The 24,714-nt window shown below is 35.3% G+C and overlaps 2 protein-coding genes and 1 long non-coding RNA gene across 3 annotated transcripts; 2 read left to right on the plus strand and 1 right to left on the minus strand.

Annotated features, from left to right (window-relative positions):
- The first annotated feature begins 5,767 nt into the window (after window positions 1–5,767).
- LOC132609053 (uncharacterized) lies at window positions 5,768–6,909 on the plus strand. The gene is made up of 2 exons (XR_009570658.1): window positions 5,768–6,027; window positions 6,642–6,909. It is a non-coding gene; the product is annotated as an uncharacterized LOC132609053 (long non-coding RNA).
- A 4,922-nt stretch (window positions 6,910–11,831) lies between these two features.
- Window positions 11,832–13,812, plus strand: LOC132612015 (uncharacterized). The gene is made up of 2 exons (XM_060326365.1): window positions 11,832–12,362; window positions 13,261–13,812. Exons 1-2 carry the CDS (start codon window positions 11,832–11,834, stop codon window positions 13,810–13,812), a joined length of 1,083 nt encoding a protein of 360 aa, XP_060182348.1.
- Window positions 13,813–14,081: 269 nt separating this feature from the next.
- Window positions 14,082–14,736, minus strand: LOC132609051 (uncharacterized). The gene is made up of 2 exons (XM_060322878.1): window positions 14,650–14,736; window positions 14,082–14,554 (listed from the first exon to the last, which is right to left on the minus strand). The coding sequence occupies exons 1-2, from the start codon at window positions 14,704–14,706 to the stop codon at window positions 14,306–14,308; spliced, it is 306 nt and encodes a 101-aa protein (XP_060178861.1). The 5' UTR covers window positions 14,707–14,736; the 3' UTR covers window positions 14,082–14,305.
- Window positions 14,737–24,714: the final 9,978 nt, after the last annotated feature.

The raw sequence follows: 24,714 nt of genomic DNA on the forward strand, positions 1-24,714 counted from the left end.
CCCCAATATGTACACAAAATAATATCTCAAAATAGCACCTCCGGAGTAATGAGGTGCTCCTATAAATCTGCTAATAGCTCTTATGGATCCGCGTCGTCTCCCTGTCTACCTGTGAGCATGAACACAGCGTCCAAAGAAAAGAACGTCAGTACGAACATTGTACTGAGTATGTAAGGCATAGAAAATAATGATACATCAATGAAACCAAGAGACATCAAGTAAGGAACAACCTGTAACTGACTGACATTTAAGAATGAAATAATGCATGCTAACTTACTTCATAAACATCATCGTATCATGTATGCATATATGTATAAACTGCCCGACCATGCAGGTACGGTGTGATCATCATTAGCCCGCATCCGGGGTAACCATCTCATGCTGCCCACTAGTGGTGTTTGCCCATGCCATCTAGACATGGTGTATACGCTGCCCGCCTTAGCGGTGTCTGCCCGGCCATAAAGGCACAGTGTAATATCATCATCATGTACTCATCATAATGCATGCATAGGAACTCAAAGACAACTATACTTTATCGGGGCGACGTAAAGTCGTGAACCCCCGATTCCATTATGAAGTTTCATAAGCATTCTGCCTTACCTTAAAGGAATTAGCATATAAGGTGAGAGTAGCACAAAGAACGACATTAATTAATCATAATTAGGATCATTAGCTCTGTAGAAGCATCATATCATGAACTTTAGAATCTTTAGACTTAAGCTCATCATCATCATTATCATACTCATAACGTATCTCTTATCTTTATCTCATATGAGGCTCTTCATGAACATAGACTCATACTTTCCGGAATGTAAGAAGGTCATGGAGAATGAGGGAAAATATTCACGTTTCTACCTTCAAGAGAGTTCATACTAATATTAGATAATCGATAACGTAAGCACACTTGAACTAAGCAAGAGAAAAATTGGGCAGCACCTTCTTTGTTTATACAACTTTCTCCATATCATATATCAACTCCCAATCATCAATGATAACATTCATAACATCATAATCAATAACTTTTGTCAAGTTCATCATTATCCAACTCCCACAATTCCCTCTCAAGGTCATCCATAATCATGATCATAATACAAAATTACATTCATCCTCACTAATGTCTATCCAATGTTCTTAACATCATTCATAACGTAATTATAATCACAACATATCAAGAATCGTGATTCATATTAATCTACTACTCAACAATGTCACTATTCTCATGTTTGTAACCCATTTTCTACTTCCTTATAATCCAAGTCTTTCAACCTCTCAATAATTTAAACAACATGGAATGATCATAAAACTTACCTTTGATTGAGTAGGAATGAGTTTTGGATAGCAATACTCCACTTCAGGAAAACCTTAGTTTCACTTCCAAAGAGATTTCTTGCCTTGGATGAACCCTAGTGAGCTTTTTGCACTTGATTCAATTGAATTTATGATATGAACCTTTGATTTCCTTTGTATTCTTGAAGATGAAATGTGTAGAACCCTCTAGAAGTCTTGAGAGAGATGGAGAAGTGGAAAGAATGAGAAAATAAGAGTGGGAACATGTATTTATACTTGCAACTTATTCAGCTTACACAATCCGTATAACATTGTACGGTCCGTATAAGTGTCTGTGGTTCACCATCAGGGAAAACATCTTCCTGTCGGGTGTTATACGGACCCTTATACGGACCCTTATACGGACCATATAAGCGGTCGTATAACCCCATTTCTCAGAAATTATTTCCGTCGTTCGTTTGATCTCCAATCCTTATGGAACCTTCTTGACACTTTTTTAACACTTCATTACCAATCTAAGGAGCGTTATAACTCCTCTTTAATAAATCATTAAGTCAACATTAGCTCGGTACTTTACGAAACTCTTCCAAAACACAGCATATGCTTTGCCTTCCTTAAGGAACTTTCTCTTCTTACTTCCAACATCTTTGGAATCTTAATTAGAATCGCTAAATAACTTTTCTTACTTATAGAAACATCGTATACTCCTTACCCTACGTTAGCCTATTCACTAGGCAACGATATGAAATTTTCCGAGGCGTAACATTCTCCTTTAATTTTAAGGAGGCACTTGACATTTTTGGGTTTAACCCCTTAGTAAAACCTTCTGCTACCATTTCTCCAGTACCACAGGCAAAATCATGCGTTCCTTTTTACACCTGATCATAAATTCCCGCGGCAGCTCTGTGTCCTCCTGCGCTATTTTAAAGATATTCGCCTTTCTAGTCGATATCTATTTTGTACCGACATGTGCCTTGATAAAGGCATCTGCAAACATTTCGAAAGAATTAACAGAATGCTCAGGTAATAAAGAATACCATGACACTGCACCATTGGAAAGTGTTTCAACAAACATTTTTAAGATTCAATTTCATCTGGTTGCATGTTGTTTCCCTTAACGGCACAAGTGTATGATGTCACATGCTCCTGAGGATCCGCTGTTCCGTCATATTTGGGAAGATCCGGCATTTTGAACCTTTTAGGAATCAACTTTGGCATTGCACTAGGAGGGAACGACAATTGGATGTATCTCTTTGAATCTGGTCATTTCAAAACCGGTGGTGCTCCCGAAATCTGATCTATCCGAGTGTTGAATACATTGAACTTCTTTTCGTTCCAGTCCAATCGACTGTTAACTCTTTCTCATTCTGCTTAACCGACTGGATAGGGCCTGAAGATATTTCATGATTTTCGGTGCTTCGTTATTCCCGGAACCATTCTAATGCCTTCTTCCTGATCCTCGGCCCTGACTGTTGTGCCTCCGTTTGCACATGTCTTACCTTTCTTCTATAGGTTTGCAATTACCTTTTGTACATATCAAAGATTTTTCTCAAGTCGGACCCGGTAACGTTACTTCACCTTCACGTCATCATCATCGTTTGGGGTTAAATCATCCCCGGTGTGCTTCTAACCCTGGAGTGAAGCCGCAGGTTTATTCCTTTCCCGAATTTCTCTAGTAGCCGGATCGACTTCTTGGGTGATTGTGTTGTTCAACAACTCATTGTTAAGGGCGTTGGTTTGATCTCCAGTGCCTGCCATATTCCGTAAGATTTACCCGATTTTGGAGAATTTATAAGTGATTAGTAAGGTTAAGAGCAACAAAGCAACACCACAATTATCTTTAGCCCCCACGGTGGGCGTCAAACTGTTTACCCTCAAAAGGTACAATTGAATTTGTTTAGCGATTTAAAGGATATGCATATTGATTTGTTATAAATAGTGTAAATAACGAATGATAAGTAAGGAAACCACGTAAATATAAAACAATAATAAAATAAGTCTGGATAGCTTGAGCTCAGAAAAATCTCTCAATGAAGATGACTCCGAATCGATTCCAAGCCTTGAAGAACAGTTTGTATCCAAAACAAAAGTAAATGAATCGTACTATAATTTGATTGAGTGCATAAAGTGTAAATTTTTATGCTAGAATTGGATGCAATATTGAGCTCCTTTTATAGGTGATAATTTTGAAGCCAAATGCCGCGAATCATTCTGTCATTATGAATAATAATGATCAATAAATGCTCCTTATTTACAAATGCATTACGTTTAGCTACATACCCGGACCGGATATGTAACGCCTGAGGCTAATAATTGCTCCACAATAATTGATCTGGATTCTTTGCTATAGACGCGTGTGAAATAGTTTCCTCCGGGATCTCTATTGAATTGCATCCTAATTCATTTCACTTGCCACATGTCAACACCATACCTTGCTACGTGTACCTTCAGTTTTTACCCTATACAAAGAACACATATAGTTACATTTCACAAATTCATACTAACACCATCTTAAGGAAAGAAACAACACTGAAAAGAAAAGGGAAGGGAGAAGGGGTTGCAGAATGTAAAACACTTAACTAAAGTCATGGGCGGAGCCACGTTTGGCCAAGGGTGGTCAGGTGCACACCCTTCGTCGGAAAATTACGCGGTGTACATAGGTTAAATGTTAGCTACTATGAGTATATATTTAATTTTGTACACCCTTAACACAAGTGAAAAGAAAATTTGCACACCCTTCGCCAAATTCCTGACTGCGCCACTGACTAAAATTCAAACAAGAACATATAATATAATTTATAAGAAAACATAGATCATCTAGCCTGTCACACTTTTAACATAACCGAAAAATCAAATATTAAAAAAGTGAAGAGGATTACCTCTTGTTGAGCAGTGACCTGGGACTTTGAGAATTGAAGATCACTTGATTGTCACGACAAGACTTCGTTTTGGCCTCCAACCAACGGAGTTTGACGTTTAGATGAAAGAAAACAAGAACAAATATTAAAATCGAATAAACGACTCAAAACTCAAAGCTTTCGGATAAAAATTCCTATTTAGCTGAATGTAAAGAGTCTTTATATCGCGTTATCGACGACGTCATTTCAAAACACATAAGTTGAATATATCAACTATAAAGTTGCACCTGAAAGAGGCTTTTTGTTCAAAAACATACATAAGTAGTAGTATTTTGCATGTTAGCGATAAGGGTTGGTTTTAAGAAACCAAAAAGTGAGCCATGAGGGCAATTTTGGAATACTGTGTAAACTTTATTATATGAACCACTTTTGTTACAAAAGTATCAAAATGAGGTGCAGTGTAATATCATCTCAAACTATAAAGAAGGTTATTTTATAAACATAAATCAAGGGATAAATCTTAGAATCATGGAATGTAAGTGTGAAATCTGTAAAAATGATGGATTAAGTTGAACGAGTTGGACATTAGTTGGCCAATCTTAGACTAACTATTGAGGAACGATCCATTTATTGATTAAGTACATTTCAACGCAGTCAAATTCAATCGAAAATGCCTATTTGCCATACCTAATTAACACCTAAATCTTTTTGCCTTTATTAGATCCATCGTAGATGCTATTCCTTCGGTGTTAATTCATGTGACATTGTTTAACTATGCATAAAGATTTTGAGAAAAAGGATGATGAAAAAGGCTTTTGAAATCTATGTTATAAATCTTAAATACTTGTGTCAAGCTTTCATTAAGGTGTCGTTTGGTTGACAGACAAAATTATCTCGTGATTATAGTTCTGAGACTAATCTATCCTATCTCTTAGATGGGATAAGAGGTGAGATAACATAAAACAACAATTTGAGGAATAAATTTATCCTGTGTTATTTATACCTCTCACGAACAAAACATAAATTTAAGTCAAAATTTAATTCTGGTATATCCCACTTTATCCCATGAACCAAATAACCTTAAAGGCATAAGGGGTTTTAAAGTTCCAATTTGTTTCTAATTCACTACAAGAAAAAAAAAATATTTGGCAGCAATTTTTTTTGGTTGCCGTATATTGATTATTGTTGCAAAATGTACTTTTGGCAACAATTTTTTTTTTGTTGCATAGACTTTTCGCAACGGCTGTTATTGCAACAACGCGCAGCAACTTTTTTGTTATTGCCAAAAATACTTTTTGCAACAATAATCACTACTATGGCAACAAAATTAAATTCTTTGGCAACAAAAAAGTTCATTTGCCAACAAGAAAACTAAGTTGTTGCCAAATATTAAATTTTTTGTTGCTATTTCTATACTTTCTTGTAGTGATTATTTTTTTAGGATCCAATTTGTTTCTAATTATAAAATATGACATTCTTTTTGGGATAAATTAAAATAAAATGAATAGATACATTTTTCTTTCTTTTGACGTAGCATGCCACCAATACAGATCCTCCTTAAGCCATGTTGCAAAATACGTGTCCCTCGCTTCTGCTTAAACGTAACATACGTAAGGCTCTAATACCTACTCCTAATAGTCTACTACTTATCAGCATAACACATACTATAATGTCTTCTTCATGTTACAGATACGTAGTTTAGTTACTTGTATATATACAAGTGGTCACAGCTAAAATAGAACAGAGAGAGAAAAAAACTTTTAAAATATGGCTACGGAACAACAAAAAAAGGATTTGAACGAGAGGGCTAAGCAAGGAGAGACTGTGGTTCCCGGAGGAACTAGAGGTAAAAACGCTGAGTCCCAGCAACATCTTGCCCAAGGTAAACTAACTATAGCTACTTTTATTGGAAAATGCAAATAGTACCTAGATCTATGGTCGGTGTATATCATCTTATAGACAATAGCGGAGGTTAATTAAGTTCTCATTTGACGAAAAATTATACTCCCTTCACTTTATAATAAGTGTACACTTCGTTTTTTTTGTTTTTTTTTTTTTTTTTGCTTTAAAGTAAGTGTTCTCTTGTATAATTAAAAATTAATTGTATAGATTAATCAATTATTTTATTTAAATTTACTTCTATTTAGGTTATTTAGATAAGTGAGTCTTTAGATTATTTGGATAAAGTGAGTTTTTACGTAAGTATTTAATTAAGAACAATTTAGTCAAAAAATATGTGGACACTTATTTTGAACTCTGGAGAGATGGAGAGAGTATTATGCAAATATGGAAAATATTGATTTTGTGTATATATAAATTTTTTGAATCACATTGCGACTTAAATATAGTGGAATAGCTCGGAGTGAAGCTAGAATTCTTGTTACGTGTTCGGCACAATTCAAAGTAATTTTTGCAAAATTTCTAATTTGTATTAAGTAGCTTCTTGCATATGGTTTGTTTGGTGATTAATATATAGTAATAATTCACGTGTTATAGGAAGGAAGCAAGGAGGTGAGGCAAGGAAGGATCAGGTGGGTAGTAAAGGACATAAGGAGATGGGAGGAGAGGGTGGCCTATAAGGCGGAACAGAGCCTGAGGTGGAGCAGGGACTCGACGTGGACGAGTCTACTGGTTGATTTGGACACAGCAAAGTTTATATTGTACTAGCACTTTATGAATTAGCTAAATGTGATATTACTGTACATAAAATGTTCTTCCTTTTCTAAGTAATAATAATTAATGCAATTCATGTTGCAGCACATAATTCACGATGTCTACCCGTTCGATTATAATTTTTCCATTTGGCCTCGTGTGGAAGATTAACTAGCAGCTGCAATTTCAAATTGATCAGTAACAGGTTTCAACCTGGAGAATAGGGAGGCCAGGATCAATAAGTTTTCTTTACATACTTCAATGTGAGGTGCCCTAGTCAGGTGACAAAATCGTCCTTGAAAGTTCTATTAATCCTCTCAGAGGTGGATTTGGAATTTAAGTTCACATTAGTTTTAAAACCGCTGATTGAAAAAAGATTGCATCATCTTAAAGGGCTAGATAGGTTTACAAAATAATATTTGAGCTACACACTGCTAGCATTAGTAGGGCAATTGGCGCGAATGCCCCTCAGACGTGTTGGTCTTTAAATTTTGCCACACTAATTCGTAGTTTTTAACTTTTGCCCTTTCCATCTAATGGAACGGAAGAAAAAGACTGAAATACTCCTACACCATAAACATATAAATAACGAAACCCAAACGAAATCCAAACATAATGACCATAAATCTCAATTGAACACAGAAATCTCCATTGAACGCAGAAATCTCCATTGATTGGAAACGCAGAAATATCCATTATCTTCAATACAACGTCGCAAAAAAGGTAAATACAAAACATATAGATTCAAATTTATTATCTTCGTTGAGTTATTATAATATAATTGGTAAATACAAAACATATAGATTCAAATTTATTATCTTCGTTGAGTTATTATAATATAATTGTTCAGAAACATCTAATATTCAACTGAAAATAAACATTGCGGGTGATAAAATTTACTAAACAACATCGAATTCATAGAATATATTGTGATTATTATACAATGCTTATCTGATTTTGATTTTGATATTCATATTCTGATTTTGATTAATTTATATGTTACTTCTGATTATTATACAATGCTTATGAGTTATTGTACTGAAATTGTGATAACTTCAGTTAATCAAGTAGAGTTGTGATAACTTCAGTTGACATAATTGTGAAGCCTCTACTTACCTTATAAGGCAGAGTTTCAGTGCAAACTCTATCTACTCATAGGCAGAGTTTTTGCAGGAGAACTCTGCCTTAAGGCAGAACTTAAGTTTGTAAACTTATCCTTATCCTTACTAGGCAGAGTTTGATCAAAACTCTGCCTAAAGGTAGAGTTCTTGCAGGTAAACTCTGCCTTAAGGTAGAACTTACAAATAACATAATCTGGTTATAAACACAGTTTTGACCGGTAGAGTGTTATACCTTAAGACAGAACTTACAGGCATAAATTTTGTTAACTTCTGATTTTTTTGAAACTCTGCCTGTACAGGCTTAACTTTTTCTTAACTTGTGAATCTAATGAAACTCTGCCTGTACAGGCATAACTTTTTCTTAACTTGTGAATCTGATGAAACTCTGCCTGTACAGACATAACTTTTCTTTAACTATGTCATATTTTTGAAACTCTGCTTGAAGAGGCAAAACTTTTGTTAAATTGTGATTTTTTTGAAACTCTACCTGAAGAGGCATAACTTTTCTTAACTTGTGATTTTTTTGAAACTGTGCCTGTACAGGCATAAATTTTTCTTAACTTGTGAATTTGATGAAACTCTGCCTGTACAGGCATAACAAACTTGTGATATTTGATGAAACTCTACATGTACAGGCATAGCTTTTGTTTAGTTGTGAATTTTTTGAAATTCTGCCTGTACAGTTATAACTTTTTCTTAACTTGGGAATTTGATGAAACTCTACCTATACAGGCATAACTTTTCTTTAACTATGTGATATTTTTGAAACTCTGCCTGAAGAGGCATAACTTTTGTTAACTTGTGTGTTTTTTGAAACTCTGCTTGTACAGACATAACTTTTCTTAACTTGTGAATTTGATGAAACTCTGCCTATACAAGCATAACTTTTTTTTAGTTGTGAATTTTTTGAAAGTCTGCCTGTACTGACAGAAATTCAGAACTTCAGTAACTTTGTTTTAGGATGAGTCAAGTGTTGGTAAGTAAACTTAATTTTACTGTGAAGTCTCTACTTATCCTTATCATGCAGAGTTTGATAACGCGAATTCTGCCTTACGATAGAGTTTTTGCAGGGAAACTTTGCGTTATGGTGGAACTTACAAATAACATAATCTTGTATAAAGGAAGACTTTGACCAGCAGAGTGTTATACCTTAAGGCAGAACTTACAAATAACATAATCTGGTATAAAAACTCTGCCTTAACTTACAAAAATAACATAATCTGGTCTAAGGCAGACTTTGACAAACAGAGTAAAAAATGAAATTTGCAGAACACAAATAAGATGAAAAAAATAGATTATAAAAATTAATACAAATAACATAGTAAGAACCAAGCATAGTAATATTCCATTAAAAACATTAACATAGTAATATTTAAATATTTCGATAACAACATAATAAAAACATCCATGTCCTAAAAAAAAAGATAAAACAATATACTTAGAAAAAACAACAAACCACCCCCTATAAATCACTCATAACCATTATAAATAGCTTCATCATCAACTTGACCAGTGTGCTGAAAGAGCCTTTGCCTGACATATTGAAGTTCTCAGCGTAGATCATCATTGTCTCTACTTAAAGCATCGTAAAGAGCTCTTAGAAAAGCTACATCACGCCTGCGATTAGTGATTTCTCAAGTAAGATGGTGATTCACATTATTATGGTTGTAAGGGTAATTAAAACGAGGATGATCATGTGGTTCCCTGCGATGAGGACGTTGGTATGGTTGAACATCACCATTAGGACGTATATTATTCCCATTAGATGCTATTTTGCATATGAATATATTTGTTTTTGAGAATGTAAATTGTTTTTTGTTTGTTTTCCAAAAATTGTATTGCTTTATAGAGGTAGGAATTATGAATATGAGCAGTTGGAGTAACTATTGAACCGGTGGGATTTCAATTTGGATAAGAATATAGACAGTTTTTCAATATTTTTGAATATAGACAGTTACTCCATTTTAAATTGGAGTAACTGTTCAAAAGTAAATCAAAAATTTTAAACGGTTTGGATTTCAATTTGTATAAGAAAATATACAGTTTTTCAGCATTTTAATTTATTTTTTAAATAAGCATCGCACTCTATGACTTTCAGAGTTTGAAACTCAGCCTGAAGATAGCAACACTCTCCCTGAAGGTAGAGTTTGACTGCAAACTCTACCTTATCAGTCATACTCTGTCCTATAAGGTAACTCTGCCTCAAGGGAGAGTTTCAATCAAAATCAACTCTACCTGAAGATAGAAAAACTCTCCCTGAAGGCAGAGTTTGACTGCAAACTCTACCTTATCAGTCATACTCTGCCTTATAAGGTAAACTCTGCCTCAAGGGAGAGTTTCAATGAAAATCAACTCTGCCTGAAGATAGCAAAAGGTAGAGATTTGCAATAACTCAAAAAAAAAGTTTAGCATGGTTTGCATAGTTTACATAGTTTAGCAAAATTCTCCCTGAAGGTAGATATTAAATTGCAAAGTTCTGCCTTAAGGCTTAATTTTGAACAAAGTTTTACCACCTCCCAAAAGTTCTGCCTTAAGGCATTGTTTAGCATACAACTCTCCCCCCAATCAAACCTTGACTATTTTGAACAATTATGCCTTGCACCTGTGTGACTATTGTCTTTTTAGCAAGTGCATCTTCTATTTATGCAGGAAGTTTAATAAAAATGGTGCCAACCTGCATTTATGTAGCTTTAAATGAAAAATGGGACGCCAACAACTATGTGAATCATGAGACGAACCTAATGCTTGTAAATGGTGGTGTAACTTTCGAAGAATTCAGTCAATAGTTATTTGAGACACATACAGAATATAGTTAGCAGAAAAAGGACAACATATGGTTTGACACTAATGAGAAAACATCCAAGGGGATGCGGGTAACAAATGACAAGGATCTTACCACTTGCTTGTACTTGCTCAACAACAATAAGAAATTCAGAAATTCCCGTTTCATAGTAGATTTCAATCAAACTGATGCTGAAGGTCAGACCATAGAAGATATTGACAGACAACTCTGCATTGCTAATGAAGAACACATATTTGTGAATGAATTTGATGGGGAACAACCCAACTCTATTGAACAGAACTTTGGGATTCAACATTACCAAACTGAAATGCTAACTCCAAACCAAACACCTCAACCACAAGAAAGACAGTCACCCAACATTGCACATATTGAAAATAATGACCTAAATGCTTCCCAACATCCAGCTTCAATGGGGATTTTATTTTTGACTCCAAACCCAATAGTTCAGCAAACAGAAATACAACCATACAACCAAAGAAAGATACTAAAAAGGAAGAGAATACAAACTAAAACAATAATTCTGACTCTTAGTGCATCAATTGATCAAATACAAGTTGGTACTTTCTTCAAAGACAAAGATGTTGTCAAGAAGTGCAAGAATAACATTGCCATTACACGTCATCAACAGTACAAGGTTGAAAAATCTTGCACACAAAGGTATTACATCAAATGTGTTGACTCAAACTGCATTTGGTGTTTCCACAGTTCAAGATTGAAAGAATCAGGACTTTTCAAAGTGATTAAGTATGAAAAAAAACACAGTTGTTCTATAGATTTCATCACCTCTGACATGAGGAATGCAATATCCAAAGTCATAGCAGAGTACATAACAGATCTAGTGCACCATACATTACAAGAGTAACACCCAAATTTGTGATTGATGAAATGCGAAACAGATATGGGTTGCACATTGGTTACCACAACGCATGGCGTTTCCTCCAATATGCTTACGATGTGATAAGAGGTAGCCCAGAAAAGAACTACCAACTGCTACCACAATATCTTCAGATGATGAAACATAGAAATCCTGGCAAAGTTATTAATATCAAGTATGCTTTTTTCGCTTATGGTGCATGAATTGAAGGTTGGAAACACTGCAGACCAGTAATGATGGTGGATGGAACGTTTTTGAAATTGAAATATCGTGGTGTCCTCATGATAGAAGTAGCAAAGGATGGAAACAACAACATATTCCCTCTTGCATTTGGAATTGCAGACTCTGAAAACAATGATTCCTACAGGTGGTTCTTCACACATTTAAAGTTTTCTTTTGGCACGCGAGAAAACCTATCAATTCTTTCTGATTTTCACTCAGTAATTGCAAATGCAATCAGCCAAGTGTATCCAGATTGCCAGCACGGAATATGCATCTACCACATGGAGAAAAACCTGCAGAAATATTTCCCATCTGAAGCGATTCTAGCCCTATTCTACAATGCAACAACTACATATAAACGGGCAGATTTTGAGAGCTACATGACACATATACGAGAAATTGACCCAAAATTTGCAGAATACATAAAAGAAGAACCACCAGAAAGATGGGCTGGTTCGTTTCACACCAACAGGCATTACAACATGCTTACAACAAACAATGTTGAGACAATTAAGTCTGTATTAAGGAAAGCAAGGGCGCTTCCAGTATTGGCATGTATAGATTACATACAAAATAATCTACAAAATTGGTTTTACAACAGAAGATTGGTTGCAGCAGGCCCATCCCGTGACCTGACATATTGGGCTGAAATGATGTTGCTTGAAAGGATAAGTTGAGGCTTCACAATGAAAGTAAGTTTATTTTACCAGCACTTGACTCATCCTAAAACAAAACAAAGTTATGCCATTTCAAAGTTACTGGAGTTAAACTCTGCCTTAAAGGCACAGTTTTATCAAACCTTGCATGATAAGATAGAGTTTAAAATCAAACTCTACCCGATAAGGATAAGTAGAGACTTCACTATGAAATTAAGTTTATTTTACCAACACTTGACTCATCCTAAAACAAACTCTGCCTCTTAAGGATAAGTAGAGGCTTCACATATGAAAGTAATTTTATTTTACCAACACTTGATTCATGCAAAAATAAAACAAAGTTATGCCATTTCAAAGTTACTTAAGTTCTGCCTTAAGGCAGAGTTTCCCCGTAAAAACTCTACCCTTTGGAAGAGTTTGCCCATGTGAAGGTAGAGTTTGCACTAAAACTCTTCCTCATAAGGATAATTAGAGGCTTCACAAATGAAAGTAAGTTTATTTTACCCATACTTGATTCATGCAAAAACAAAACAAAGTTATGCCATGTCAAAGTTACTGAAGTTCTTTCTTAAGGTAGAGTTTCCCTACAAAAACTCCACCTCAAGGTAGATTTTGCAGTCAAACTCTGCCTGATCAGGATAAGTAGAGGCTTCACAAATGAAAGTCAGTTTATTTTACCAGCACTTGGTTCATGAAAAAAAAAATTATGCCATTTCAAAGTTAATCTGAAGACAAAGATTAGCACTTCAGGCCTAACTTCACTCATTTATATTACTACTTTCCATAGGTAGAAAATATCACTGCTATCAAATTTGTCATGAAATATGAAGGTTATCAATATAACGTAAACCTGAAAGACATGAGTTGTGACTGCTTGGAATTCCAAACTGATGAGTTACCATGCACACATGCCATGGCAGTTATAGAGAAGAGAAGTTTCAACAAATCTACATACTGTTCAGACTGGTTCAAGAAACAAGCCTGGCAAGAGACGTATAAAGGTGAAATCCTATCAGTTGGAAATGAAGACTCGTGGGTTGTTCCACAAAATATCAAGGATATCAAAATAAACCCACCTGATAACAAAATCAGACGTGGAAGAAATCAAACAAAAAGATACCGTCCAAGAGGAGAAACAACAAAGTACACATACAGATATGGTATATGCAAGTTATTCAGACACTCTAGGCAACATGTAACCACAGTCGAGCTCTCCATCCATATGCAAGAAGATACAGGAAAAGAAAATTGCTATAAGATGCTATATAGAATATTTTATGAATATAATATAGATGATATTAACATTTGGTTCTCCGGAAAAGGCAAAACTTTGCTATAAGTAAGATTCACAGCAGTATAATCTGAAAAGAACTTATGTTTTTTGGCCTAATTATACTTTCTCTATTACTTCTTTTCTTCTTTCTTATTAAATTTCTATCTTCCAGCACTTGTGTTTCATAAAAACATTGGGAAAAACACAGCAATCTTACTTATTCAGTTTTATAATTTGTGCCTCTTGTGGCAGGTATAACAACTTTTTGCCGGAGAAAAAGGACAAAACAAAATTGTTATCTCAAATACTACAACGTGGTAAGGCAAGTCAGACAATAAGGCATAAGTTTAATACAATTTAAGCCTTGAGGCATAACTGAATTCTTTACTCTGTTGTTAATTTGATTTATATACTAAAAATGGCTTCACTCATAAAAAATGGAAATAAAACAACAAATAAAATAAAAAAGAAATAAACTTCTTTCATTAATATTATAAAAAAAAAAGATACAATGATCCTATACTATGAGGATCATTAATTTCTTCAAAAAAAAAAAAAACTAATCTACATCAACGATCTCTGGTTTCTTTTCAACAATAAAGCCAACACCAGTGTTGGTTTCGCAAATTTGGAAACACAGGGTGTCTCCTTCCTTGAGATCCATGGTATCAATAAAATGTTTCCAGCCTTTATAAAGGCGCCTGTAAGCGCCAATTTTGAATGTCATCCTGAATGCACGGGGATGAAAAACTACGATGGCTTCACATTCATAATCTGGAAGTTCCTCCGATATACTGTTTGGAAGAATCTGCATAAAATGAAAAAAATTACAAAAATTAAAGAATACTGGAAATATAAAAAATCAGATGAAAAAAAAAGTTAATTTCTAAAATTTACACATACAAAGTCATCATTACGGACATATGATTTTGTCAAAGTTTTCTCAAAAGATGGAATCATTTTTGTTTTTCTCTTGAAAGATTTAGATAAGAATGTACTGATATTGCAAAGTGAAGTCCTTATTTATAGTGTAAATTGATTTTTCAGTCAAATAAATTTAACATTATGAATTAATATCTAGTATGACTGAAATAAATACAGTTTTTGATTAGTTGTGCCAGTCAAACACATTAAATACGTTTAAAGACCACTGTAATAAAGTTAGTCACAGTTCTCCATTAAAGCAGACTTTATAATATTCTTAGGGAAGAGTTTGCAGTCAAACTTTGCCTGATCCGGCAGAGTTTCACTGCTACTTAGGGAAGAGTTTGATGAGGCAGAGTTTATAATGACTCACATAATTTAGTTTACTTATAATGTACTAAAAATCAAATTTATTTCATTTCCAAATCCCTCATGACCTCATACTTATCAGATTTATTAAGATTCCACAAAATTTTCTTAAGTTACTTAAGGCAGAGTTTACAGTCAAAGTCTGCATGTGAGTTCTTAAGGCAGAGTTTCCCCATGCAAACTTAGAAATACACTAATGATATTATAGAAGCTTGTGGAATGATCATAGGGCAAAGTTTGATGAGGCAGAGTATATAATGACTCACATAATTAAGATTACTTATAATGGACTAAAAATCAAATTTAATTCATTTTCAAATCCCTCATGACCACTTACAATATAAATAAGAGAATTATTCCACAAAATGTTCTTCTGTTACTTAGGGCAGAATTTGATAAGGCAAAGTTTGTAGTCAAAGTCTACCTAATCCGATAGAGTTTGACTCTAAAACTCTACCTTAAGGCAGATTTTGTAATGAGTCACATAATTAAGATTACTAATAATGGACTAAAAACCAAAACTCTGCCTGATAAGGTAGAGTTTGCAGTGAAATTCTGCCTTATCCGGTAGAGTTTCACTCTAAACTCTACCTTAAGGTAGAGTTTGTAATGACTCACATAATTAAGATTAATTTTGTCACGACCCAATCGGAGGGTCATGACGGGCACCCGGTGCTAACCCACCCGGGCACCTCTTATCGTACTCTCATATTCACATTTAGATGAGCCACATGGCTTACTCATAATTTACATACATCAATAGTGCTAATCTCATTGGGCAACAACGCATTTATATCATCATCAATAACAATGCCCATATCCATATACACAAGCCGACGGGACTATCAAAATGATATACAAAATATGAGCCGACAAGGCTACAAGACATCTAACCATACACAACTGTCTACGAGCCTCTAAGAAGAGTATGTCACATCATATAGGCGAGACAGGGCCCCGCCATGCCCATATGTATGTACACAAAAGAATAATACCCAAAAGCTGTAGCTCTGAAATGGATCTCCTCTATGTAGTCCCTGAAAAGAAATCTATGGATCGAGCCTGTCTCCCTGTCCACCTGCGGCCGTATAATGTACTGAGTATGTAAACCATAATCAACATCATAGCAGAAGCATAAGAGACAGCATAAGAAATAGCATAAGATGGGAGAATCAGGAGGTGATAGAATCATTTGTACCTCTAGTGGCCTTCATCATATCTACTTACTTGTCTTTCATAGGGATCTTCCATTTCTAATGCTTACTCATGCATATATACATATATATACATATTCGTATTCGTTTTTATACCTGTATTCGTATCTATATCATACCCGACCATGAAGGTTCGGTAGTTTACATACCCGGCCATGACAAGGCTCGGTGATTATACATACCTGGCCTTACCAACGCTCAGTGTTATCCGTACCCAACTGCAGTGGTGTGCGCGTGATAGATATCATACCCGGCCATATAAGCTCGGTGTCACATAATAGTCATACATACTTAGACACGTATACATCAAAGTCCATAAGTATCATCAACATCATTGCTATCATCATTTTCGTTACATCAATCCTTAGAGGATCAACTATCATATGAAGGAGGTTCTAGTATCGTGAAAGTATTGAGAAATCATGAGCTTTGGTAATCTTAGAGATGGAGTCATTTGAAAGGCATTATGGAACTCATGAAAGGATATATAGCAAAAGAACCGTGCCTTAATGAAAGAAGGGTTAGACTTACATACCTCTTTGTCTTCTTAACTAAATAACATTCACTATCGAAGCTTGAGCAATCTACATTTAGAAGGATTCATACCATGGTAAAGCTTTAATGACACTCTTAAATTAAAACTAGAATAATTCATGATCTAATGGAAATTGGGCAGCATTTCCTCTATTTCGTCAACTTCCACCATATTAAAAAACAACTCCCAAACATCCACAATAACGTCCACAATATCATCATCAAGTAATCACATTCCATTAAGTCTTCACAATTCATCCTTATGTTCAACTTATACCAACAACCTCATACCCATTTTAGCACATTTTCATACAATGCTTCCTTATCACTATTACTACCTTCCATAACAAGATTATATCCATATCATACTAAGAATCACGACTAAAGTTAGCTTACTACTCAAAAACATCATAAAAGTTACATTGAGCCCTCATTTTCCACTTTCTTCTTCTACCTAAGTTCTTCAACAACCAAGCATCGATGATAACATGAAATAAGCATGAAAACTAACCTTTTATGTCATGGGAATGAGCGTTGTAGCAACTATCAACTTAGGTGAAAACCCTAGCTTCAATACCTAAGAATCTCTTGCAGTCTACTAACCCTAGGAAGCCTTCTAACACATGAACACTTTGATTCTTGCCTCTTGATCTTTGTTTTCTCTTGGATTGGGGTGGAATATACTTGGAGAAGGGTTTTGAGCTCTCAAGACTTGTGGAAGATGAAAAATGAAATAAATGAACAAAGGTCTTCTATTTATACGAAAAGTAAAAATTCAGCCCGATGGATTTATACGGACCACTTATACGGTACGTATAATATCATACGGTCCGTATAAGTGGACCATATAACACCACCATGGAAAAGTCCCTTTCTGTAAAGGTCGATTTATACGGACCCCCTTGTACGGACCGTATAAAGTTATACAGACCGTATAAGTGGCAGTATAACTCCCAGTTGTACGAAACTTTCTCTCGATGATTCATTCGACTTCCAATCCTCGTGGAGCCTCCTTGGCACTTACATAATACTTCATTAACCATACAATAGGCCCTATAGCAGCTTCTCAAGATATTCTAAATAAAAATTATCTCAATTATAGTGAAAACCTTTCCGAACACGACTTATATTTCACTTCCTTCAACAAACTAAATTTCACATATTTGTACAACTTCAAAATCTTATGGTATGCACCTTAAGTTATCTAATACTTCCCTTAATCTCGTAAAAACTTCATGTTCATCTTAAACTCGCATTGGTCTATTTCCAAGGCAACAAACCTGGGATTTCCGAGGTGTAACATAATAATGGACTAAAAATTAAAACTCTACCTGATAAGGGAGAGTTTGCAGTGAAATTTTGTCTTATCCGGTGGAGTTTTACTCTAAACTCTACCTTAGGTAGAGTTTTCCCTTGCAAACTTAGAAATATACTAATCATATTATAGAAGCTTGTGTAATGATCTTAAGGCAGAGTTTGATGAGGCAGAGTTTATAATGACTCACAAAATTAAGATTACTTGTAATGGACTAAAAATCAAATTTAACTCTACCTTATGGCAGAGTTTATAATGAGTCACATAATTAAGATTATTCATAATGGATTACAAATCAAAACTCTGCCTGATAAGATAGAGTTTGCAGTGAAATTCTGCCTTATCTGGTAGAGTTTCACTCTAAACCTCTCCCTTAAGGCTGAGTTTATAATGAGTCACATAATTAAGATTATTTATAATGGACTAAAAATCAAAACTCTGCAACTTGCAAAAGTCTACCTTCAGGCAGAGTTTGACTGTAAACACTAGCGGATCAGGCAGAGTTTGACTGCAAACACTCTACCTGATCCCGGCAGAGTTTGAGCAAACTGCAAACTCTACCTTCAGGCATAGTTTTACTGCCAAAAAAATAAACCAGTATACATCATTGCAAAAAAATGAAAAACACAATAACATAATAATTGCATTCATCTATTGTGCTTTCATAACATATACACAAAAATATATGCAAGTTGCAAAAGTCTACCTTTGAAAAGTACCTACAAAACAACAAGGATATATTATAGAAGCTTGTTCATTGATCCTAACAAAGATAAACTAATTTTAAAGGAACTAAAATAAATACAATAGATGGCTATTAAGCCAAAAGTACCTACAAAACAACAAAAAATAATTACAAAAAAAAAATCACTCTCATGAAACTCATCGATTTGCCTGAGATAAGATGATAGTGATGAGGATTCATCAGAGGAGGAATCGTCAGATAAGATAAAAGGATTCTCAGGGAAAACACCCCTAAGGTCCATGACTGCATCCTTTAGTACATTGAATTCATCTTCCAACTCCTTCTATTTTATTTTAATTTTATCCATTAAATTAAGAATATTTTGCAATAGTGTTTTCAGCTTGGCCTTATCAACCATAGGACTGGACGAATCAAACTGCCTTGTTATCTTGTCAAATGCAGAATTAATCCCATGTTTCATACGTTCTGTATCTAAATAACCACCAGACAAAAAATTTGGTCTAATGGTTTCCCAATCAGATTTTATCAATTCCCACTTGTGCATGAGAATTCGCATAGATTCATTGCTTCCGCTTGAACTTACGTTATTCATTTTGAATCTGCAAAAAGAAATTATATTGAAACCTCTGTTTTTTATGTTAATGTGGATATGTATATATCCCTAAAAGAGGGTATTTAGAGAACCACAAGGAACCCTAAAAGAGGGTAGTTGAGTAATTACAAGTCCATTAAATGAAAGATAGAAAATTTTAAGTCTACAGTCAAACAGGTAGTTGGCCAGCATAAGCATTGAAAACCAAACCACAATAGTAACTATTGAACCGGTTGGATTTCAATTTGCATAAGAATATGGACAGTTTTTTAATATTTTTGAACATAGACATTTTTTAAAGAATATAGACAGTTACTCCATTTTGAATTGGAGTAACTGTTCAAAAATAAATCAAAAATCTTAAACGGTTTGGATTTAAATTTGGATTAGAAAATATGCAGTTTTTCAGTATTTTAGTTTATTTTTTAAATAAGTATCCAACTCTATCTGATAAGGCAGAGTTTGACTATGCTGAAGATAGCAAGACTCTCCCTGAAGGCAGATTTGGCTACAAACTCTACCTTATTATTCATACTCTGCCTTATAAGGTAAACTCTGCCTCAAGGGAGAGTTTCAATGAAAATCTCTACCTTAAAAGGTAGAGGTTTGCAATAACTCAAAAAAAAAAAAAATACACATCCCCTGGTAAAAATGAAAACATAATAACAGAACACTTGCCTTCATCAAAAAACACAAAAATGAGTACAAATATTTAGAGTTTCAAAAAGTGAATACAACTTGCTACATAAAAAATAAAAAACTAAATCTTTTATTTCTTGTTAAGGTTTTTCTTCTTCTTATTCCCAAAAGTACACTTTATGTCATTGTACGCATGGTAATCATGTCGTGCTTTTTCAGGAGGTGTGTAACAATCCGTTTCGTCATTACAGTGAAATTTTAAGGAAGGCGACAACTATAAGGCCTAACGATGTCTCCACCTTCTCGAATCTTGGAAACCTTTCAAGCCAAACCAAGATCGTCATGCACATCGCGTAAGCAATAGAAGTGCGAGCAAAGAAATAGGGCCAGACCACTATAGCGGACTCGTGGATGCTACAGCAGTGCCGCTGTGGCTGTATACCAACCGCCGTAGCGGTATACCAACCGTCGTAGCGGTAACAGCATGAGACTGCTTGACCGCCATAGCGGCGTGTTGGCCGCCCTGGCGGTACCGCTGCAGCGGTACACCTACCGCCGAGGCGGTTTCGAACAGTGAATTCCATCTATTTAAGTGACATTTCGGGAATTAACTTCATTTCTCAAAACCCTAGAGAGTCCAGCCGCCTTTGGAGTAATTTTGGAGCCAAAAATGATACTTCCTTGGGAAGGGTTATTTCCCTAACCTCTTTCATTCATTCTCCCAACATTGATTCTCATTAAGGATCCTTGTTTAGAGTCACAGATGGGAATCTTAATTTCCAATATAATGAACCCTTGTCCTTCTTGATATAAAGTCTTTAGGATATTTTCCTATGCACATCATCCTAACATGATTCCTAACCAAATCCTTCACCTACCCCATTAAAATATCTTTGAGTCTCTATTTTAGATCTTGGAAATGGGTTTCCTCAAATAAGCCTAAAATGGCAAATTGACCAAACTAGTAACTTGAGTAAGGTCATGATTGTTCTAAATGAAGGTTGATCTATCAACTAGCATTGTGATAGTGAGTTTTGAGGTAGTTTAAAATTCCATATCTACCTTAGCAATTTCGAAGTCCTTGGGAAAGACCCTATTGATGAATTCTACTCTTGGGTCTCATGGTTGTCTCCGAGCTTTTTATATGGATTACGCGGTGGTGATTGATTGAGGTGTCACTGGATGTTCATGGTACCCGCTCGGTCATGAGGTAGGTTATGGCTTCCTTTCGGTAGACTCCGGTTAGTTTTCGTATTGTTGTGTAGAAGAAACGGAGAATGCATGCATAGGATTTGGAGATATGGCATGGAATCGTAGGATGGTATTGTTATGTGTGACATGTTTGCTCGGGATCGTGGCCTGTAGACTCCTTAGGTATTGATGTGACCTTGTTGATTATCGGTGGATTTATGTGACTTGGGAGTAGCAGACGGAATCTAGTTAAGCCTATCGATGAGATTATTGTAGTGAATCTAAGTGCTAGTTGGAAATATAAAATGTGTCACGGTAGTGAAGGATATCCTAATTAAATGATAACGAGTGACTCGAATGTAGGGTGAGATTCTTGTCCTAGGTAAATAGGCTTATTAGGAAAATGGTAATATCGTATGTTAAATGATTGACCTGATGTGTGTTGGGACTAGACGCCCCGTTATACGTGTTGATTGTTAATTGTGTTGGTTTGATGCCATGTGTAGTTGGTAGATAGCGAATGTCGCTTGTTATCCTGATTCGGATAGGATTGACATAACCATTGTTGTTATGTGTACTATGATACATTATTGGTGTACACACTGTTGGTACTTGAATTATTGATATATTGTTGGCGTACCCCGTTGAGGTACTTGTTGATGATTGACATATACATTGCACGTATTCTCTCATATTATCATGCATGGCCGATATCCGGTGATGATCAGGTATCGTTGATTAAGCGAAACTGATGTTTGATAAACTCTTTTACTTGAGTGATTGTGAGGAGGCCGATGCCCAAGGTTCAATTCCGGGATCGTTGACTTATGAAACTGATATTTGACAACTCTTTTGAGTGATTGTGAGGAGGCCGATGTCCGATGGTTATATTTAGGCATCGTTGTGCATGGTCGATTTCGATGTTATCCCGGATTCAATTGTAGTGCATGGGCTCCGCGGGTCCCCCAGAGTGGTGTCGGTGAGACTCCCCCCTGTGAGCAATTAGCTAGGATCCCGTTTGTCTATTTGGCAAAGATCTGAGACGGGTGGCACTCAGACTTCACGAGTCACACTGGGTTGTGCTGCCGAGACGTCGATATTTTCATCCAGAGTACATGTGTACATCTCATTTGCATAGCATGGCATGGCATCACATTCATATCATTATTGCATTGCATTGTATTATGACTTGAGTGAGATATCATGATGACTATATTGTGACTATTGTGTTGTTGATTTTATTTTGTTGATTGGTGTTGGATTAGATATACTCAGACTTATCATATGAGATTTAGATGCTATACATAGGTAACGATGAACATTTGGACTTGACTTTTGTGACCTATGTTGTTGACTTGTGTCTGTTAAACTAACCTAAAATTAGTAGTGTATCGTGTTAAGCGAGGTTGTACATGAGGGTGTCGTAACAATGAGTTCGCTCCTAAAACACGAACGAGCGATCTGGGAATGGTAACGATGTTGGGAATCTGTATATATGTTTGGCCAACTCATAATTTATGCTAGATTGGTTGGAACTTGAGGTAGATTGAAGTTGCGAATCTACTGTTCGGGATATGTGACTTGATTTAGTGATTATCATCATTTTTCGTGAATTCTTTACCAATATGTGTTACTAACCATTGTCGGCCTATGATACTTACTCAGTACGTGTGGTTTGTACTGATATTGCACTTGCTACACCCTTTTTGGGGTGTAGATTGTTTCAGGTGATTGATCGGAGTATATGCGGAAGTTATGCGATGCTTGTCTGGAAGGCCTCCTCCCATTTCATTCCGGGATTGGAGGTTGAGTCTTATTATATGATATCCCTCTGAAATTTACTTAGTCGCTCTTATATTAGTCTAGACCAGGTCATGGGAATTTGTATCGAGTCTATAAAAACGTATTGTCAAATTATTAACATTCAACTTTGTATTTATAAATGAAATTCCGCTGTTTTCTTAAGTTCCAAGAGCTTTGAAAGAAAATTTATGTGATTGAAGCGTTGTATAAATGAGAGGGTTCGCCTACCAAGGTGGGAAGGTAGGTGCCCCTACGAGACTAAAATGGGTCGTGACAAGGTGTCTCATAACCATCATCTATCTTGTTTAGCCAATGACAAACCAGGTTTATTGACCAATTCTTCATATAATCCATCACATTAGAAGGATCCCAATTCTTTGGATCTTCACCATTGATGAGCATATCAGCAAACTTGATGACAAAGCGCCCACAATTGTTATCTCTAAAAGTCATAACACAAAGTAGCTTTAGGACAAAAGAGAAAAGTAAAACATAAACAATAAAAATCATCTAAAGAAACAGTAGCTTTAGGACAAAAGAGAAAAGCAAAACATAAACAACAAAAATCATCTAAAGAAACCTGAAAAAATGTCAAAAAAGTAATGAAGATACATACAATCCTTGCTTTGGACATTCAACGAAAGTATATGTTAGTTTGCTGGTATTTGTATATGATCGCCTGTATTGGTCAAAAGCAAAATTCTCCAACACTTTGGGGATGATAGTACAGAAGCACTCTATATGGTCAATTAACTGTTGATCGTTTTGATCAAGTGAGTTGTAAATTTCGAGTTTGTGCTCATTAATAAAGAAAACCGCAAAAGCATAATGCAAGATTCCATCAACTTCTTCTTTGCCTAGGCGCATTGGTATTAAGACCCTATCAACATTATCCCGCGACATCTCCCTTTCAACTACCCTATAGATATGATCATTAAGGCAAAAGGCAAGTAAATTTTCAGAATGAAGAGGGTAGTAAGAAGATTTATCTGCAAGTTGAAGGTATTCATCCATTTCCCATTTGAATACATTATCAAATGTTATACTCGAGCATGCGTACTTGATGGCATCATTAGAAGTGGGATGATATATCATCTTCTTCCCCAAATAATACATCATCGTATTAATATGTTGCATCAAGTTAAAAAACCATAAGATACAAATTTAATCAGGCGTAAAGAATAAAAAATAAATGAACATATAACAAAAAAGAACATGCCATCACGAACCTCATCATCAAGCGCATACATTCCATGGTATATTTCATAAAAAACCATCCTACGTTTGGGTGTAAAATCTTTCAATTTAATGTTTTCATCAAGTTTATTCACTTCAGCATTATAGATTACTACATCCTTTGTCCTGATTAAAAAAGAAATTATTAATAACACACATAAGAAACCTGTTCAGTGAAAGAAAATAGACAAAAAGTTATGCCTTAATGCCTAACTTGATTTAATTTGGAAAAGAAAATTACGCGTTAAGCCTGTATTTGAAAAACTTTCCACCTCAATTTAATAGACAAAGAATTAAAAACTTACTTCGGATGATCAAATTTCGAGGCTGGAAGCTTTTGTTGGATTTATGAACTTATTAAACCTGGCCACTGATTTGTTTTGTGCATCATAATGGAATGGGCAAATTAGTCTGTAGTTATCCTTCCAGTCGCTTATTTCCTTCC

This window comes from Lycium barbarum, chromosome 9 (assembly GCF_019175385.1).
Source record: "Lycium barbarum isolate Lr01 chromosome 9, ASM1917538v2, whole genome shotgun sequence".
Classification (NCBI taxonomy): Eukaryota; Viridiplantae; Streptophyta; class Magnoliopsida; order Solanales; family Solanaceae; genus Lycium; species Lycium barbarum.

Bases quoted from the DNA above. Each gene is read 5' to 3' on its own strand.
- LOC132612015 (XM_060326365.1), top strand. From the start codon at position 11,832: ATGGTGGATGGAACGTTTTTGAAATTGAAATATCGTGGTGTCCTCATG. The intron at 12,363-13,260 runs GTATTGGCATGT...TACTTTCCATAG, and splicing joins GGAAAGCAAGGGCGCTTCCA to GTAGAAAATATCACTGCTAT.
- LOC132609051 (XM_060322878.1), bottom strand. From the start codon at position 14,706: ATGATTCCATCTTTTGAGAAAACTTTGACAAAATCATATGTCCGTAAT. The intron at 14,555-14,649 runs GTATGTGTAAAT...CATTTTATGCAG, and splicing joins ATGTCCGTAATGATGACTTT to ATTCTTCCAAACAGTATATC.